Source organism: Antechinus flavipes, chromosome 4 (genome assembly GCF_016432865.1).
Source record: "Antechinus flavipes isolate AdamAnt ecotype Samford, QLD, Australia chromosome 4, AdamAnt_v2, whole genome shotgun sequence".
Lineage (NCBI taxonomy): Eukaryota > Metazoa > Chordata > Mammalia > Dasyuromorphia > Dasyuridae > Antechinus > Antechinus flavipes.
The window spans coordinates 188,136,380-188,155,869 of record NC_067401.1 but is presented as its reverse complement, the minus strand read 5'-3'; the positions used below and the strand labels follow the sequence as shown (position 1 = coordinate 188,155,869).

The window sequence follows — 19,490 nt, the reverse complement described above, 5'->3', positions numbered from 1 at the left end:
TCTACCGCCTTGCAGTATAATAGGTTCGATCTTAGGCGGAAGAAAATTCATCTTTCGCCTCTCGCTCCTTCCGAGTGAGTTGCTGTCTATCTGTTTGCCTATCTACCTTTCTACCTACCTTCGTCTTCTCCCATCATGTCTGGACGCGGAAAACAGGGAGGCAAAGCTCGTGCCAAGGCCAAGTCTCGCTCTTCCCGCGCTGGCCTGCAGTTCCCGGTGGGCCGAGTGCACCGCCTGCTCCGCAAAGGCAACTACTCGGAGCGTGTGGGCGCCGGCGCGCCGGTGTATTTGGCCGCGGTCCTGGAGTACCTGACAGCCGAGATCCTGGAGCTGGCGGGCAACGCGGCCCGAGACAACAAGAAGACGCGCATCATCCCTCGCCACTTGCAGCTGGCCATCCGCAACGACGAGGAGCTCAACAAGCTGCTGGGCAAGGTGACCATTGCCCAGGGCGGCGTCCTGCCCAACATCCAGGCCGTGCTGCTGCCCAAGAAGACCGAGAGTCACCACAAACCTAAGGGCAAGTAAGCCAGCCCTGCTGACGAACAGTCCCTGGAAATGGGAGATTCGTCTACCACGCAGAAACCAACGGCTCTTTTCAGAGCCTCCCACGCTTTCAAAAAAAGAGCTAGACTTGGGCTGCTCCTGCTTGGGGAAATGCGGGATGGTTATGGGATTACCACTACTTCCCCCTCTTTCCCTCCCCCCTCCCCGGCTTTTTTAGCTTTGAGGAGAAAAAGTCGTGGCATACAGTGCCCGAAGTCACTCATTAAGCATTGGATTGAGAAACCGGAATCTTGCTCTAGAGCGGGCTAGGTTATCTCCGCCCAGAGGTGCCGCATAGGCTTGAGTCAGGGAAGTCACGGTCACACAAAGGGCCCCTTGCTCAAAAGGGAGAGTAATGTTTGGGTGTTTTGAGAGGTCCAATTCAGGCCAATTCTTGATGTACTAGGGAAGCGTTCTACAAGTTCTCTTACGAAGGCATACGCAATTGCCAAATTTCAAGTGAAGCGTTTGAAATAACTTGGGTCTCTCCTGGCTCTCTTCCTCCCGGGCTGACCTTTCCTCAGTTTCCCTTGCGTTGCTGTGTCATCGTCCACCTCCGGACCTATAACTGTGCTGGGCTCCCACTCTAGGCTACACATCGTCTGCCTTAACTCAGGGAGCCCGGTCTTTCCCTGGGACTCCTAGTTTACTAGCTTCCAGTCCACAAGGAATCGCCAAAGACAACGTTCCTAACTGGAGTCTCTCCCATGCCCAGCCCACTCTCGCTTTCTCGAAATGCTCTTTATTTTAGGGGAGAGAGACCATTTTGTTCCTTGTCATTTCGCACCCCCCTCAGTCACAGTGGTTCCTAATACCTCTGCCCCCATTCCACCACCCTAGCTCCTTTAAGCGCTTCCCATCAATCCACCCCCGAGTTCAAATTTTCCTCTATTTGTCGCCACAAACAACATTTCTTGCCCTGTTCGTCCTGCTTCTAGCCTCTCCGGTTCATCTAGTCTCCTCTTGCTAAAGCAAAAGGTGGCTCAGTTAGATGTCCCGGATAGCTCTTGCTTCACCAATTTCTTTTTGTCTTTTGCCTGCAACACAGGCTTCTTGATATTTCCCTCTCTGATCTCTTGGTCTTCACGCAGATCGTTCCACTGAATCTTTATCTTCATCTGAAGCTCAGTTTTTGAGTTTATGATCCGATTGCTGTAGCTCTTTTCCTCTTTCAATGTCTTTATTTGTACAAGCTGTATGCCTCAGGTTCCTTCCTCTTCTACGGAACCCCCAATGGAATAAACACTTCTTGGTTTATTGTTTGTTGTTTTATTTCTTTATCCTTTGGGGTACCCAACGTGTAATGCCCACAGTTCGTGGGAAAGGCAAGCGTTTATTAAAATTTTCGGTGGAATCGATCTGAGGGCCCTGTTATTTTCCCCGTGTGCATACACTCGTGCAAAGCTAACTTCTCTGTAAATAAGCAGAGGGCCGACCTGATGTGAATTTAGTTAGACGATCCTGGCAGACAGCAAACACATCATCAGGTTCGATGGAACCTCTGAGAACCTTTCTCTCTCATCTGACCTCCACCCAAAATCCATCGAAGATGGATCCAACCACAAGCCAAGAGGAGCCATAAGAGTACAATCTTTTTTTAAAGAAATTCGGGGTTTGGATCGCGGGACTGGGAAGTGGCGAGGGGGGAAAGGCAGAGATCCGACTAGGAAAAGAACTGGAGTTAAAGGTACTCTGGGTCTTCTAGACCGGTGGAATGGACTCCGTACAAGTAGTGGGAGTAGTCGACAGAATGCTCTAAATGTGAAAGGAAAAGCGTAAATGTAAAAGTCGAACGTAAAAGAAAATGGAAGACTTAAGAGACTAGCGTAATGATCAATAAGTGAAGTCTGTGATCGATCCCTCAAAAAAATAAAAATAAATCTCAAGGTGGAAACGGCAAAAATATTTAAAACACGTGAGTGTGAGCGAGCGCACGAGAGGGGCGCAGTTAGGCTGGGGCTAGGTTTGAGGAGGTGGGGGCCCTAGGAAGGGAGGGAAAAATGAAAAGGAGCAAGTAGACTGAGCCTAGAAGAAAGTTAGCGAGGGGCGGGATCGCGTTATCCAATGAAATTGCTCGGAATTTCGAGGGCGGGTAGGGTTGATTTTCCACCAATTCCTTTGGGCGTAGGGCTTTCGAACGCTCCAATCAGAACGTTGTCGTGGATATAAATATAGGACACTGCTGGTCAGTTTCTCTGTACTCCTTTGTGTTTTAGGCGTGTTTCTTTTTCCTTTCCCCTTCCCTTTTCACTTATAATGGCTCGTACGAAGCAGACAGCTCGTAAGTCTACGGGTGGCAAGGCGCCCCGTAAGCAGCTGGCTACTAAGGCCGCTCGCAAGAGTGCCCCTGCTACCGGCGGCGTGAAGAAACCTCACCGCTACCGGCCGGGCACTGTGGCTCTGCGGGAGATTCGGCGCTACCAGAAGTCTACCGAGCTGCTCATCCGCAAGCTGCCGTTCCAGCGGCTGGTGCGCGAAATCGCGCAGGACTTCAAGACGGACTTGCGTTTCCAGAGTTCGGCCGTGATGGCTCTGCAAGAGGCTAGCGAAGCCTATCTAGTAGGGCTTTTCGAGGATACAAATCTGTGCGCCATCCACGCTAAGCGCGTAACCATTATGCCCAAAGACATCCAGTTGGCTCGCCGCATTCGCGGGGAGAGAGCTTGAAATCTTCAAAGGCTAAATAACCAAAGGCTCTTTTTAGAGCCACCCACTGCCTCATATAAGAGTAGCTGTATATTCACGTACACTGGGTCCTCTGAGCAGAAACGGTGGCGTAGCGAGTAGAAAACCGGTCACTTGCTTGGTTTTCAACTCCAGCCACTCACCAATTTAAGACACCTTCCTCCCCTTCCCCCTTTCTAGTGCCCTTCCTTTACATTCCTGCTCCCCTCCCCCCCACTCTGGGGCCGGGGGCAGATGCACCATGGCCGTGCGTAATTGGAGGGTTTTATCCGCTCCCTCGCCCGCCCACCAGAAAAATAACTTTGAGGTCCATAGGGTGGCTGTGAAGAGAGCCTTTTTGCTGAGTTAATGGAGAGACCGGCTGAGGGCACGGTAGGGCAAAAAGTATTTTTCAAAATTTTCAACAAATCGTCCCTTCATTTGGGCGCCACCTTCTTAGGCTTGGCTGCCTTGGGTTTGGCAGCTTTAGGCTTAGCCATCTTGGCTTTAGCCGGCCTTTTAGCCACCTTCTTGTCCTTGGCCGCAAGTGCCCTTGCTCGTTATAGGCTCTTCCACCCTAACTTGCCGCGGCTGTTGCTCTTGTCCACGCCATAGCCGGCAGTCGGGAGCGCCTTTTGAAAGGCGGGAAAGAGGAAGAGCGAGGAGAGAGAAAGGAGCCGCGCTGTGATTGGCGCGCCGTTCCTGCGCAGCCCGCCTTCTCAGCCATTCTCCTTCGCGGTTGTGTTGTTTGCCCCTAAAAGGGGGGGCGGAGGGAATTGGAGGAGAGGAGGAAGCCACTCGTAGCCCCTTCATTATCTATCCAGAACTTAAGAGAAAAAAAGCCTTGGGATTTACGGCGCGTATATTTTCTTCGCTCAACCTCAACTCAAAGTCCCAGCCTTTCCCAAGTCCCCCAACTACACGCAAAACCCAGTTGAAATTAAGGCAACTCCCCGTGTTTCCTTTAAATCTGAAAATTTCCGCTTGGTTCCTGGGACACTTCTTTTGGGAACGCTCCTGCACACCCTGGGTTTTCTCGTCCATACAAAACCGAAATAGTTTCTCGCCACATTTGCACCGAAATCCCATTTCTATCGGAGGGAAGTAACACAGGCTCTCTGGTCAACCTCCTCGCATTCATGGGAATGCGACACTGTTCGGGATCCACACACACTCGGAAATCGCTTGGAATTCGGGAGTGGGGGGGGGGGGGGTCATTTTTCTGGTCCACTAAGGTGAATCTTAGGATTCCCAGTGTAATGCCAGAGAAACTGAGCAAGACAGAGATTAGAGCCAATTTAATAGTTTATTAAATCTCAAAGAATCTAGCCCTAAGTATCAGACAGCAAGATCTTATTATAGGATAACAAGAACAATGACACAATGGGGGAGGTACCTGGATGGGGATAACCTAATGGGGGAGGCACGTAGGAAGGCACAATGGAGGGAGGTAGTGGAGAGGTTACTGATATTCTAATGATGTCTAAAATGGATAGACCTTTTGTTGGAATCTTTACAAACTGCTAACTCATTAGAGTTGATACATTATTGATCTGTTCTTACAAGAAGATGTTTTGGGCCAGAACCTGAAACAAGGTACTAAGTAGAACTAATTGATGCAATGCTTGTGTTTGCACCTTTACTCATTGGAGCTCACACGTTTGGGAAATTTCAGGGTTTCGTATGAGATATTTGAATTCACACCTCCCTTGAAGCTCTTAGGGCCAGAGAGCATTATGGGAGAAAACCCATAATCCCATTCTCTCAGAAGAGTGATATATAAGCCAGTGAAGAGTGATTCATTCCAATATTTTCCACTTGGCTGGCTGGTAGCGGAAGAAGAGTCTTGAGAGGAAGAAGCTATGAGTGGAGAGTTGAGCTGAAGATTGAGAAGGCTCTCTCAGAGGCACAATCAGATTCATCTTCATCTCACACCACTGTGGTGGCTGGGCTCCTGCACTTCCCCCACTGAGACCAAGCTGGTCTGAAAGACTCACCAGAAAGCTAGCCGAGCCCCAAGTGAAGGAGACAAGAGATTCATTCCATCTTTGTGCTGGCTGGAGGCTGAAGAAAGCAGAGGCAGAGGCTGAAGGACAGACCTTTGGATTTGGAGACTTTCAGAGGGAGCTCTTGGTACCAAGCAGAGAGATAGGCCTCTAAGAATCTAGCTATCCGGGCCCAAGGAAAGAGACAAGACTTGGAAGGAGAAATAAACGTTTGTATTTTTACCAGCTGGCTGCATTTGGGGTAATTATTGATCCGAACTGATACTAAAGATGTCTCCAAGAAAACCTCCTCGAGAAACCTGCATATATATTCTCTCCCAGAGAGAACTTGCATATATATTTTAAAGAAGAAAAAGATCACCACAATCTTTATCTTGTCAAACATTAAGAAGGAATGATTATAGCCTAAAGATATAAAACCTTTATCTCATCAACATTAAAAGGGAAAGATCATAATCTGAGTCACAGTAGCTAAGTAGGACAATTAGGGAAACTAGGTCAGGACATTAAAAGAGAACTGTGTCACATTTCCCACTGTCTCTCTTGTAACTATTCCAATCTTTGAATTGCCTTCCTCTAGAAGGTCTTAGCACCATAATTTTGAACAACCCTATATGAAATAAATAGAGCAAATAAAAATCAAAATAAAGCTAGAACAATGCAAGGACTTATGGCAAGGTCAAGTCTCTCCCTGAACCCTAGAGTTAATCAGCAATACTCAAAGTTTCTTATTACAATCATGTCAGGTCCTCTGCAGTTGGGAAGCATATGGACAGTTCACTGTGAGTTAGGTCTGTGGTCATTTATGACTCGGCCTCTGCTTACAGAGCAGCAAGGCTCAAGGCAGTTGTGCTGCCCACTCAGAGGGGCAACCCGCTGCAGGGGAGAAGGGTGAGGCTTGGAGTAGCTCCACCCTTTCCCTGCCCAGAGGAACAGACAGGGCTGCAGAAAGGATCAGATTTCTGAGCAGATTATGCACAGTTAGGCCAAGGCAGGCAAACCCCAAACTTTTAGAGGCCCAATATCAACTACAAAGTCCTTTTAAGTACGCTGAAATACTAAGTAAGGACCTGGGGTAACAGGAGTGGAGAAACAGGTCAGAGAGACTGCCAGTCCCAAGACAGTTATCTGGTTTCTGGTTGTTTCTAAAAAATAATCCCCCAAACTGAGTCTGCCAGGGCAATTCCAACTGAATAAGGGATTTGAAAGTTAAAGTACAATCAGCAAATCATAGTCCAGTAAATTTAAGCAAGGAGTAAAAAATGAAAACTACTATTTAAAGGACTTCCAATTAAATCTAAACTAGTAGATAGAGAGTAGGGTAGGAGTGCGTAAGAAAATACATGTTTCCCCAACTTCCTATTTCTTCCTCCCTTTTTTTTTTTTTTCGGAAAGGAATTATCAAATAAACATCCCACGTATAAATCATATACATATGCATATACATAACAGAATAAAAGTCCCTCAAACATAATAGCAATAGTTACACAAGTTTAACAATGTCCATCCCAAGTCTTAAACACACAGTAATACAGTTAAAATTCTTACAATTCAACCACTTTCCCACTCCCCCATATCAATCCAAATTACATCAGGAGAAAGGGTGATGGTTTTCTCAAAAGTTGCTTCCTGCTGAAAATGGGCGAAGAAGCTCAGTCCAGGGAGGGGGTTGAGTGTGATATGGCTTGCTGACAATCAAAGCTTGATCTAGGTCCCAGAAGCAAGTCAATATATCTGTAATTTGACCAAACCTAGAAACAAAAATGTTGGAATCTTTACAAATTGTTAAGTCATTAGAATTGATAGAGACAATAATTATCTAATTTAGCATGGTTCAGTATCACTGATGTGATCTTACAAGGAGATGTTTGGGGCCAGAAACTGAAACAAGGTACTAAGTAGAACTAATTGATACAATGCTTGTGTTCACACCAGTACTAATTGGAGTTCACAAGTATGAGAGATTCACAAAGTAAACTTTGTAACTTTGTGAATTCACACCTCCCTTAGGTGTGCCTCCAGAAGGAGGAGTCAACCTCTGGGAGATCATATATAAAAAGGCTCTTAGCTTCAGGTTAATTAGCTACTTCGGAACATTGATTGGGGTCTGAGAGGAGCACTCTGGGAGGAAGCCCACAAGCCTCTCTCTGAGGCAAGAGAGATTCATTCCATTTTCCACTTGGCTGGAAGAAAGCAGAGGCAGAAGCAAAGGACAATCTGCAAGACCTCTTGGAACCAAGCAGAGAGATAGGCCTCAACTAACTGGGCTATTTTGAAAGGAGAAAATAAATGTTTGCATTTTTACCAGTTGGCTGCGTTTTGGGTGATTATTACTTTTAACTGAAACTAAGGCTGCCTCCAGAAAACCTCCCTGAGAAACCTGCTTTCTCTCAGAAAGAACCATTATATTATTTTAAAGAAGAAAAACACCACAAAAAACAAATCTAACAAAAAAGGTTAGAACAGTCTGAGATAGGAATACTGGTCCATAAGGACTGCTACAAGATGTGTCCTCTCATTAGTAATAAACCTTAAAAAAAAAAACCATGAATATCCAGACAAATATCTAGTAACCAGTAGATGACCAGACTAAATACTTATTTGCTCAAGTACAGATAATCAGATTGGAAACAACAAGGTATGACATAATTGAATTGCATTAACAATTTCTTATTGACCATTGCTCTGATTATAAAAATCAGTTACAAAAAGAAAAAAAAAAAATGTGATGACACATTAACTACAAACCCAAGAAATTTTATCTCCAATAACAAATCCTAAAGAGATATTTACCATAACCTTATATTTATACAAATCCGTTTGCTGCTTTTAGCCAAGAACCAGGTAGCTACAACATGATAAAAAAATGTCGGGAACAGTTTAGAGGGAGGGGAGAGGAGAGGATGCCATGTGACCACCCTTCCCCTCACTCCACCTCCCAAGAGACATGGAGGGAGGGAAGTCGAACTAAACTTCAGTCCAGGCTAACTAGATGCTCAAATAGCAAAAGTAACAGCAGTGGGGAGGGCAAGTATAAATCTTTATAAAAGATCCCTACCCAACCCAACATTTAAAGTAGCAGAAATCAGTGGGGGAGATGGGTGGGGAAGATTCCATAAAACCCACATGTCCAGCAGAGCTGAATTTAAAGCATAACTTACAATGTTATAATATAGGTAACAAACTCTGAACCAAAATACAGCTTTAAATTCCCAATAATATAAAACTGCTTTTCCTATATTTCAAATAATGAAACAGCATAGTTTTTCTTTCTCTTCCTCTAGCCCCATGTGGCCATTATTCCCAATGGACTGCTCCTAAGCTCCAACTTGGCCAGAATTGAAGCTTTCAGAAAAGCCAGATCCTTTTGCTACATACTTTACCTAATTAGAGGCACATGACCCTTTTCAGGCAAGTTAACAGAACTTCTTTAACAAGCTATTGTTCTTTTAAGATCTTATGCTTAAAGATAACTAATTCTAGCCTGCATAGGCAACAGTAAAATGTATTTCCCAAATTTAGAATCATCTTAAAATTCCTAATCAAATGTTTTCTCCAGCTGGAGTTCAGTATTGAAATAACCAATTCCCAAATTAGATCATTGTTCCTAAATTGAACAGAGCTCTTAAAATTAACAAAACAGACAAACAAATCAAACAGAACACAGAACACACATAGACTGCACAATTATAACATTCAGTAAGACATTCACATCAAAACCAGAGCCAAATGGTGTCTTAAAAAGACACCCAGATTTATAATCTGGAATGCCCAGAATTGTGCCAACTGGCACACAGAACCAGATGTGTCTTAAGAGAGATACTCAGGTTGTGCCAACCGCGTCCAGTACGACACTACTTCTTAGAATTTTAAACTGTCAATGTCCTGTTATTTTGAGAACCCAGGTGTTAGCACAAGCAAGTATCAGACCAGGTGTCTAGGAGACACAAAACCAGAGGGTATTATCCAGCGTCCCAAATAATAACCTTTTCAGAATTCAATGCCCGTCATTCCATTAGCATTCTAATATTCTGAGAATCCAGGTGCTAACATAGACAGACAAAAATAAATCAGATTGCATTTACTCTCCCCTGGCTGAATCGAAAGTATCCACTGTCGTGTGTGGCCCCAGCTGGTGAACTGCTCTCTTCCTGGAGCCTCTGAAGAATCCAGAGGGCTAGTTTCCAAGAAAGAGAAAACCCAGATCCCCAACTGTCTTCCAGGCCCAAAGTGGAGATTTGAAATGTCTCTGCCCCCTAGTCCTGTTCTCAGTTCCCAGCTCAGTTAGAGTTGGGGAAGCTCCAAAATGTAATGCCAGAGAAACTTGAGATTGGAGACCAATTTAATAGTTTATTAAATGGAGAGATATACTGGGACCAAATGGATCTTGGTCCCAGGGCTGGATGAAACTATCATCTCAAAGAGTCCAGCACTAAGTATCAGAGAGCAAGACTCTTTTATAGGATAACAAGAACAATGACATAATGGGGGAAGTACCTGGATGGGGATAACCTAATGGGGGGAGGAACCTAGGATGACACAGTGGAGGGAGGTACTGGAGAGGTTACTCATATTCTAATGACATCTAAAATGGATAAACCTTTATCCTGTCAAACATTAAGAAGGAATGACTATAGCCTAAAGACATAAAACCTTTATCTCATCAACATTAAGAGGGAAAGCTCATAACCTGAGGCAGAGTAACTAAATAGGACAATGGAGAAACTGGATCAGGGCATTGAAAGGGAACCTGCCAGTAGTCAGATGAGGGAGAAAATCTAGGGTTGAGTTGGGGGCAGGGCTCTACAATTCGTTTCTACTTCTTTTCAAGTCCAACTTCTTCCCTGCACTCAACTGACAGATAACTTAGTCCTGGGGCACTCACTCAGGGGGGTAGGTGGAGATATCAAGCATTTGAGACTGCTTTCAGGAAGTTTACAATCTAATCTAAAGAGAGGGCAATGTACTAGAAGGAAAGGGATCCCAAAATGATCACGGTTTTAGCTAGCTTCGGGCTGGAGCTAGTAAAACGACTGGAAAGTGTGCTAGAGACTAGAGACAAATGGTGAAAGACCTTGAATATCAAGTAAATGGGAAGGATGGAGGGAGGGAACTTTGTGAAACAAGAATGGAAAGTGAAAGGACTTCAAATATCAAACAAGTGGGAGGGAAGGAAGGAAGAGGAAGGGCAGGCAATTCTTCACCACAGCCTTCTCAATCCAGTGCAACCCAACCTGAATTCAAATCCTACAAAATTGCTCAGATATACCTGAAAATGAGCCCTAGTTTGGAAAGGGGAATGAGTGGAATCAGCATTCTTACAGCAACCCAATACTTGTGTTGGCAGAGAGTGGAAACATCAGTGCAGACTAAGGATCACAGACAGGGAATCCAAAGGACTAAAGCATCCTGATTAGTGTAGGAAGTAAAGAAAGTCAAAGGGAACTCTCATGTTTTGGGGAATAGCTGTGTCCTCATAAAATCCAACAAACTATAATGCTGGAGAAACTGAGGCAAAATAGAGATTAGAGAGTTTTTAATATTTTATTAAATGGAGAGTATAATTGACTGGACAGGACTCTCATCTCAAAGTATCCAGTGGTGAATGTGAGTTCTCTATGACATATATAGTCACATGGCTCAGCTACAGGGGTAGAGTAAGGCAGGGGCAGAGTCAGAACATTCAGAGTTGGGAAGTTTCAGGACCATAAATTTGGTTCTAACAGGATGGGGGGAAACTGGAAGCCAGAGTCAGGATGTCTGAATAAACAGAAGTAAAGATGTCAATAGGTATCTGGGATAGTCTTATCTTTTGGAATATTTTAGAGGGGGTAGTGCCATAAATTCTTGAGGACAGGAGGAGTTAGGAGCCAAGAAGTCTGAACTCCCCTTCATCATGAGCCTCACATTGACAATTTATTACCTTAGAGCAAATGGTCCTCAGTCTTAATGAGGGGGGGCAGAGGGGAGTGTTAACAACTAAGGGGACTGAGGCAGAACAGCTAAGGAAATGGAGACAGAGCAATTCAAGGAAAGGGAAGCAGAACCAATTAGGGAAACGGAGTCAGGACAATTAAAGAAAACTGTGGCACAACATTACCTCTCAAGCAACTACTGTGCTCCATGCCAGTATTAGGAGACCGGGATACAGAGGCTAAAGCCTCCCAAGGAACTTAGATTATTCTGGGGAAACTGCAGAGACAATAATTAAATTAGAGATTTGAACTAATCAGAATTCTTTAACGATTTCTCCTAAGAAACTGGCAGCTCAAAGGAAAAGTGTTTTTTGTTGCTGTTGCCACCGTTGCCGCTACTACTGCTGTTACTTTAAAATGTGTTTTCTTTGGTATATGCCTGTTTCTCCACTCTACTTGCCCAGCAAATTAACCGAATTCTCTGATTTTGCCTGTCTCCCCTCTTTCTATCCCGTGCTAGTTTGAAGTCATCTAGTCCAGACAACATGTCACAGAGAGGAAAGAAAACAAACAAACAAACAAAAAAATTACTTGCCCGGGATCACTGGGATTGCTATTAGGTAGCAGAGCCAATGTGGTCCCCTTTTGTCAGTCAGGAAAATGAGACAGAGGCAACTATTATATGCCAGACACTCTACATTGGGTCATTAATCCTCATAACAACCTGTCCCAGTTAAGGTCAAGCAGTTGCCCAGGATCACACCTAGTGAGTACACATTTCAACTCAGATCTTGACCCCGGACCCAGAGCTCTATCCAGTGCATCCATAGTTGGTATTCTTGACGTTGGCTGCGCCAGCCCCTACTCTTTTTACTGGGGATATGTCATTTTAAAAAATCTCCCCAAGGTTCAGTGTTACTGGAAGGAGAGTTGGGGGGCAATCACTTCAGCCGAGCAACTCATACCTCCATCAGTACCCTCTGAGCTTTCCTAGGTTTGAAGGGTTCAGTGCTTTTCTTCGAACCTCCATTTTAGTAGGTAGCCCCTGCCCAAACATCTCTTTAATTTCCCACCCGACAGCACTCTTCTGAATTTCTCTGTCCTACTTGGAGCTGGATATCCCATCATCACCCCTCCTCATCCCGCCTCCCTCTTCCCACCCCCACGCCCCATTTTCATTTTTTGGGGTATGATGTTACTTGTTAGAGGGGGGCAGGGAGGGGCGGGCAGGAAGGAAAATACACTTCTTGAGGGCAGAAACTTTTCTTTTTGCTCTTCTTTGTATTCCCAGAGCTGAGCCTGACACGCAGTAAGCACAATCAAGAAAATAAATTTTATTTATTAATAAAATTCAAGCACTTGCCTGAGTGACTGGTGGATTCACTTTAGCTGTGAAATCGGGAGAAGAGGAGCGATTGTCATTACCTGTTTACAAGGTTCTAAAGTATTATGGCTTTCCAGTAGATCGGAGGCGCAATGAATAGGCTGCCAGACCTGAAGTCAGGAAGACCCGAGTTCAAATACGACGCTCAGATGCTTATTGGCTGTGTGTCCCTAGGCAAGTCACACAACCGTACTTCTGTTTTCTCATCTGTAAAAAATGAGCTGAAGGAGGAAATGGCAAACTACTCCAGTGTCTTTGTCCAAAAAATCTCAAAAGGGGTCACGAAGAGTCGGACACGACTGAAAAATGACTATACAACAGTCTAGTAGAGTGGCTCTGTTTTGTTTTGTTTTTGGATGTTTTTGGGTGTTTGGATGTGGGGTGGAGGGCTGCAGCTTACCTGTAAAGCCAATGTTCTTAAATTTTCCAGATACTATCCCCTGGGCAGTCTGGCGAAATCTATGTACGCCTCAGAATAATGTTTTCAAGTACACAAAGTAAAATAGTATTACAAAGGAAACCGATTAAGTAGAAATGCAGTTGTCAAAGGGCTTAAAAAAAAGTCAAGGACCCCCAGATTAATAACCCCTGCTTTCAAGTTTAAATTGCAGGTAAAGGCAACCTGATCCTCCTCCATCCTTCCCCCTCCCCCCAAAAATCTCAACATATTCCAACGACTGGAAACTTAAACTTTTCACACGATGGTGTAAAAGCACATGTTATGGCCTGTAACTTGAAAAGGGGGTGGGGGCGGCAAGACTGGCCAAATGACGACCTGATTTAACTAAAATCAACACCTATCAACGCTTTGCAAGAATGGCTTCCGAGTTTAGAATGAAAAAATGAGAAGCTAAATCTTCTTTTTCTGAAAAGAATCACCCGCCGTTCCTTGTAATGAAATAAAAAACAGTTGAGGAAAAAGGGACGCGCTTGGTATTGGGGATTGTCTCTCTGGTCCTTCCTGTCCTATGAGAAAGAACCTGAGGTGCAAGGGGAGGCGGAGCCTCAGAGTCAGTTTCCCACCACCCTCTTGCTGTTTTCAAAGAGGTCCGCAAGAACCTTATATAAAGAAGTCTCGCAGGCCGCCTTGGACTGTTAGGCTTTCAGTTTCCGAACGTTGCTTTCAGCCATGTCCGGTCGCGGTAAAGGAGGCAAAGGGTTGGGGAAGGGCGGGGCCAAGCGGCACCGGAAAGTGCTGCGGGATAACATCCAGGGAATCACCAAGCCTGCCATTCGACGTTTGGCTCGGCGAGGGGGTGTCAAGCGTATCTCGGGGCTGATCTACGAGGAGACCCGGGGGGTGCTGAAGGTGTTCTTGGAGAACGTGATCCGTGACGCCGTCACTTACACGGAGCACGCCAAGAGAAAGACCGTCACGGCCATGGACGTGGTCTACGCTCTCAAGCGCCAGGGTCGCACTCTGTATGGCTTTGGGGGCTAAACGCTTCTGCCGGGGTCAGACACTGTCCGCTTCTCGTTCCCTAAAGGCCCTTTTCAGGGCCACCCACTTTCTCACTTGAGGAGCTGTGTCCCGTTTTCCTACTGGTCTTTGTCGAGGGGCTGGACTTTGGAAGCGGGAAGGGGTGAGTTCCGCTATCTTAACCGCGGGCGGGGGGAGGAGGGGAGAGAATTGCTGTTTTGAGTGGTTGGAGTCTGCTTTGCCTTGTGAACCTACTCCAGTCAAATGAATGCCCGCTACGCTACGAGCCGAGGTTCTGCAATACTAGGAATAAAAAGGGGCAGGGCGGCCGCCAGCCTGGCTTTGGAAAAAGGTGAAGGCCGCGTCCATGCAGTACAGGCTTAGCCTGCCAGTTACCCGTTTTTCCTTTTCAGAAGAGGAACGCTTTTCCTTGTGCATTCTGTCAGCCTCTGTTTACAGCCCTGTTTGTCTCCTACATCTATTTTAGTTTTGCACAATCCGACGAAGACACGCTCCTGCCTTAGGGTGGCTTATTTTATCTTTACGGGGTGATTTTTCTGGCGTGGGGGCGGCAGGAAATCGAGCGCCTCGATTCTAGGAATAGAAAAGCCGAGGGAAAGCTTCCGATCCCCTAAAGAGCTTTAAAGTTCTATCATTGAAAGAAAGTTTTCGAGGTCACCTCTCTGGGCCAGCCCTGAAAGGGTAGGTGCCATTAACCACACTGCATGCACTCAAGTGACTAGCTCAGGGCTGTCCGGGGTGGGATTCTAAAACGAGGCTTGTTGCGCTAGCCATTTCACAGCTGGCGACTTCCATGGATATCGCTTCCGAGTCGGGGAACGTCGACTTTCCTTCTGCCTGGTCCATTCGACTTTGGGTAACTCATTTCACGTCCTGGGCTCTCATTTTCTGCAGTGACCGGTAGTTAAGTCTAAAAAAAAAAAAAAAAAAAAAAAAGGCTTGTTCCCTTTCGGAATTTACTGTCCTCATGTTGGTTTTCAGAGCCTCACTCTTTCCATCATCCTCACCTGCAAAATAAAAGGGTTGGATATGGCCTCTGAATTCCCTGCCGGCTTTACTCCCAACACCCATAATTAGTCTCCTGTCCTGGTGGACAAGAACGGTGGCCCACCCACCTCCTCAACTTACAGATAAGGGATATTGGCAGAGGAAGGACAGGTTTGGGACAGAAGAGTTAACGTGACTAGGCAAAGCTTCCGCTCTAGATGCCTAGGAGACATACATGTCCAGATGGAGAGGTCCCATCAAGTCACATGACCCTGGATTGTCAGAAGAGAAATTGGGTAGGTAACCTCTTGCAATAGCTCCAATACCCACTTCTGACTAGTCCTCCTTTCTTCCCACTAGCAATAGGATAGGCTCTTAGCATCACCTGCCACTACTGTTGCCATTGCCTCCAAGTAGTTCTATCTCCCAGACTTGCCTTGTGAATTTGTATTCTTGGTCTCTCAGGGCAAATCCATGCCAATCATTAGCCCCCCTAGCAACTGATTCATAAATCAATCTGTCTAATAGATCCAATTCCCAACACAGTGAAAAGTGACTCCTTCTACTGCCTTTAACATGCTTAAAAGCCACAGTGAGTGGTCAAATGAAAAGTAAATCGTATGAATTGTCTTGTTCCCTGACAATGTCAAAAGGTGGAGACAGATTCTGCCACTTTTTATATAGGAACCTATGCTAATTGTAGAGGTCTCAACACAGTGCCACCCTCTGTGACCTGTGCAACTGAGCTCCTTGGTTCCATGTGGAAATAAAGTCCCCAATTTTTCTGTCTCCAATGGAGAAGTAAGTAGGGATGGGAAAAATGTTCAAGTCAAACAAAACCTGTCAAGAATCTTAGTGCCACACCATCAGAGGACTCCTCCAGTTAGACTTTTTATCTAGCGCATCCCAGGTCCTACACCACCCTTACTTGGCTACACTCTTTACCACCAAAGTCTCCTCCTGCCAAATCCTTAAGGGCTGCAAAAGGCTCTGAGAGAGATCATTACTCCTAAGGCTAAGGCAAAGGGTACTGCCCAAAAGGTTGTCAGTGCTTTTGCTCAAAGTGCCCTCGGAGAGGTGTGGATTCCAAGAACAGCTCTACCACTCACTGGCTATTAGGTAAAGCTGGCATCACTCATGTTGCTTAGATTCTCCGGATTCCTCCTAGTTCCCTCAGGCACCTTACAAATATTGCCCTTTTCTGGTAACCAAATCCTATAAAACCGCCCAGGGACAGCTCTGGTGCTACCCACTCCACGAATCCTTTGGATTATTCCAACCTATACTCTTGTGTGTGAGTCCTGCTCACAGAGTCCACTGCTTATTGTAACTCCATGAGAGTAAAAATAACTCTACCTAGCCCTAAACTGTTTTAGTGAAACTTGCTATTTGAGATAACATCTCTTGGGACTGTAACTGATAATTGTTTTGAGTTTTGAATTCAGATATGATTATCTGGTGGATTACTAAATCAGTAATCCACCATTTGAGAGAAATGCCATGAGCTACTCAGGATGTGATTCTGACCTATTACTGGTGGAAGTCTGTATCTAGGCAAAAGCTGGGAGAGACAATCTTTGGCCTAGCCTAAATTGGAATCCTGGCTCAGTTTCCTCATTGTGTTCCTTTTAACGGGGATGTTTTCCACCTGATTATTCCTGAGTCTGCCTATGAGGTTTTGGAATTGTTGTCAACTGTGACTCTCAGCTGAAGTCAAACACAGCTAAGGATGCTTTATCCTGCCACATATGAGCCCTTAGGCTTGGGCCTGAAGGACCAGTTTGATGCTGTTGTAATCATGCCCCTGCTTTTTTTTTTTTTTTCCTCTTACAGCAAATTTCTAGCCAGGGGTCAATATTAGACACAGGCATAATGCAAGTGCGAAAGAAGACTTTATTGTTTTCAGTTTGAATGTGTAGTTATTCCATATCCCAAATATTGGGGGAACTGGTTCTTGGGCTAGTCATCTGCCTGTTAACTAGATGTACATATGTCTGTGTGAAATAAGGTCCTTATCTTGTGTGTGTCAGAATGAAGTTTGTACAACTTGTTTGTTCTATTGGATTGAACTGAAGCTAAATTGGAAATATCTTCAGGGTGGAAGCTTTCAGAAAAGAATTTTAGGGCAATCAGTTGTCTTAGATGATGTAACTTATGGAATATTTTGAGTTCCATCAATGGAAAAGTCAATTTTATCCAGGTTTATTACTAGTGTGCCTGGTATGCTGCGATAAAAAAAAACAAAAAAAAAAACATATTTTCCCCTTACACACAACTTGTTTGATGTGTACTGTTTTGGAATTAAATACTCAAGTACCCTGCCACTCCTTTTATAATTATAATTTATAATTAGACTACAGGCAGCCTCTTATAAGTAAATTCATTTGTGTCCTAGGGGTGGAAAGTCTCTACTTGCAAGAGTGTTGTGACTTATATTTTCGTGCATAGGACTGAATCCTCAATAGCATGTGATCCTCCTAAAGGAATTGGGAACAGAGCAGAAACTTTTGAGAAAGCAACAAGATCACACAATGCCATATGTTAGATGTTAGTGATTTTAATGGGACATAAAAAGACTTAAATTCTTTGATGTTCCAGATAAACTCTGGGTTCCTACTTTGGTGCTCCCCCTCTTAGCTCTGTTATTGAAGAGAACTGTGAGGTTTGAGCTAGTTTTCACAACATAAACCAGTTATGAGTGTAAGAAAATTTGCCAGCTTGTATAGACTTCTTGTATCTGTTTTCTTTGCGATTTTAGCAGGGACATCTGATGAGCCTCTGCAAGTAACCTGAAGACAGAAAAACAATTCTGCAGATGAACTGCCCTTGAGGACCAGACAATTTCCAGAGTGTCCCATGGAAAGATAATCCAGAGGCCAAACAACGATGTGGCATGTCTGAATTCCAGGATGAGATTTGCTGATCAAATGATCAGTGGTAGTGGATCAACGGCCATTGTTGTACTACCAAATGCCAGGTGGAAAGAAGTTGTAATACCTGTGGTAATTTACTTATTGGTCCTGTTATTTAACTACCTGTGCTTAATTGTTTTTGCAGTTTGTGCTTACACACAGTTTGTCCTCACTATACCCCAAAAGGCCCTAAAAAACCCAGTGTAGAGCTGCCCCAGGGACCTTGCAAAAGATACTAAGAAAGAATATATGTTTTTGTACAAACAAAACAAATGCAGACAAGATTAGAAGAGAAACAATAAACTGAGAAAACATTTTTACAATCAAAGATTCTGATAAAGACCTCATTTCCAAAATATATAGAGAATTGACTCTAATTTATAAGAAATCAAGCCATTCTCCAAATGATAAATGGTCAAAGGATATGAACAGACAATTCTCAGATGAAGAAATTAAAACTATTTATAGATATATGAAAATATGCTCCAAATCATTATTAATCAGAGAAATGCAAATTAAGACAACTCTGAGATATTACTATACACCTGTCAGATTGGCTAGAATGACAGGGAAAGATAATGTGGAATGTTGGAGGGGATGTGGGAAAACAGGGACACTGATACATTGTTGATGGAATTGTGAATACATCCAGCCATTCTGGAGAGCAATTTGGAACTGTGCTCAAAAAGTTATCAAACTGTGCATTCCCTTTGATCCAGCAGTGTTTCTACTGGGCTTTATACCCCAAAGAGATATTAAAGAAGGGAAAGGGACCTGTATGTGCAAGAATGTTTGTGGCAGCCCTGTTTGTAGTGGCTACAAGCTGGAAAATGAATAGATGCCCATCAATTGGAGAATGGTTGGGTAAAGTGTGGTATATGAATGTTATGGAATATTATTGTTCTGTAAGGAATGACCAGCAGGATGAATACAGAGAGGACTGGCGAGACTTACATGAACTGATGCTAAGTGAAATGAGCAGAACCAGGAGATCATTATATACCTCAACAATGATACTGTTTGAGGATGTATTCTTGCGGAAGTGGATCTCTTCGATAAAGAGAGCTAATTCAGTTTCAATTGATCAAGAATGGACAGAAGCAACTAAAGAACACTGAGAAATGAATGTAAACTGCATTTTTGTTTTTCTTCCCAGGTTATGGGAATCCAATTCTCCCTATGCAACAAGAAAACTGTTCTGTTCTGCACACATATATTGTATTTAGGATATACTGTAACCTATTTAACATGTAAAGGACTGCTTGCCATCTGGGGGAAGGGGTGGATGGAAGGAGGGGAAAAATTGGAACAGAAGTAAGTGCAAGGAATAATGTTGCAAAAAATTACCCAGGCATGGGTTCTGTCAATAAAAAGTTATTTTAAAAAAAAAAAAAAGAATGTATGGGTGGCTTCCAGAGGTGGAATGTGGGGTCCTTCTTGGTAAAAGCCATGGCAAAGACTTCAGAGATGGAATGTGAAGTCCCTTATTGGGATGAAAGCTATACCAAGAGGAGTGAAAGCTATCACAAGGACACAGTGTCTAGCAAATAACCTTGTGTGTGTGTGGGAACTCACCAGCCCACAGCCTTGAGTGTCTGAACATCTAACCACCTGTGCTGGCCTTGCACCCAGGTT

General features: G+C 44.3%; 2 protein-coding genes across 2 annotated transcripts; both read left to right on the top strand.

The window, feature by feature from the left end:
• The first annotated feature begins 119 nt into the window (after nt 1-119).
• On the top strand, nt 120-2,879 carry LOC127561006 (histone H2A type 1-F). The gene has a single exon (XM_051996066.1). The coding sequence runs from the start codon at nt 136-138 to the stop codon at nt 526-528; it is 393 nt and encodes a 130-aa protein (XP_051852026.1). The 5' UTR covers nt 120-135; the 3' UTR covers nt 529-2,879.
• LOC127561009 (histone H3-like) lies at nt 2,739-14,022 on the top strand. The gene is made up of 3 exons (XM_051996070.1): nt 2,739-3,131; nt 11,951-11,964; nt 13,643-14,022. The coding sequence occupies exons 1-3, from the start codon at nt 2,803-2,805 to the stop codon at nt 13,954-13,956; spliced, it is 657 nt and encodes a 218-aa protein (XP_051852030.1). The 5' UTR covers nt 2,739-2,802; the 3' UTR covers nt 13,957-14,022.
• The last annotated feature ends 5,468 nt before the right edge of the window (nt 14,023-19,490 follow it).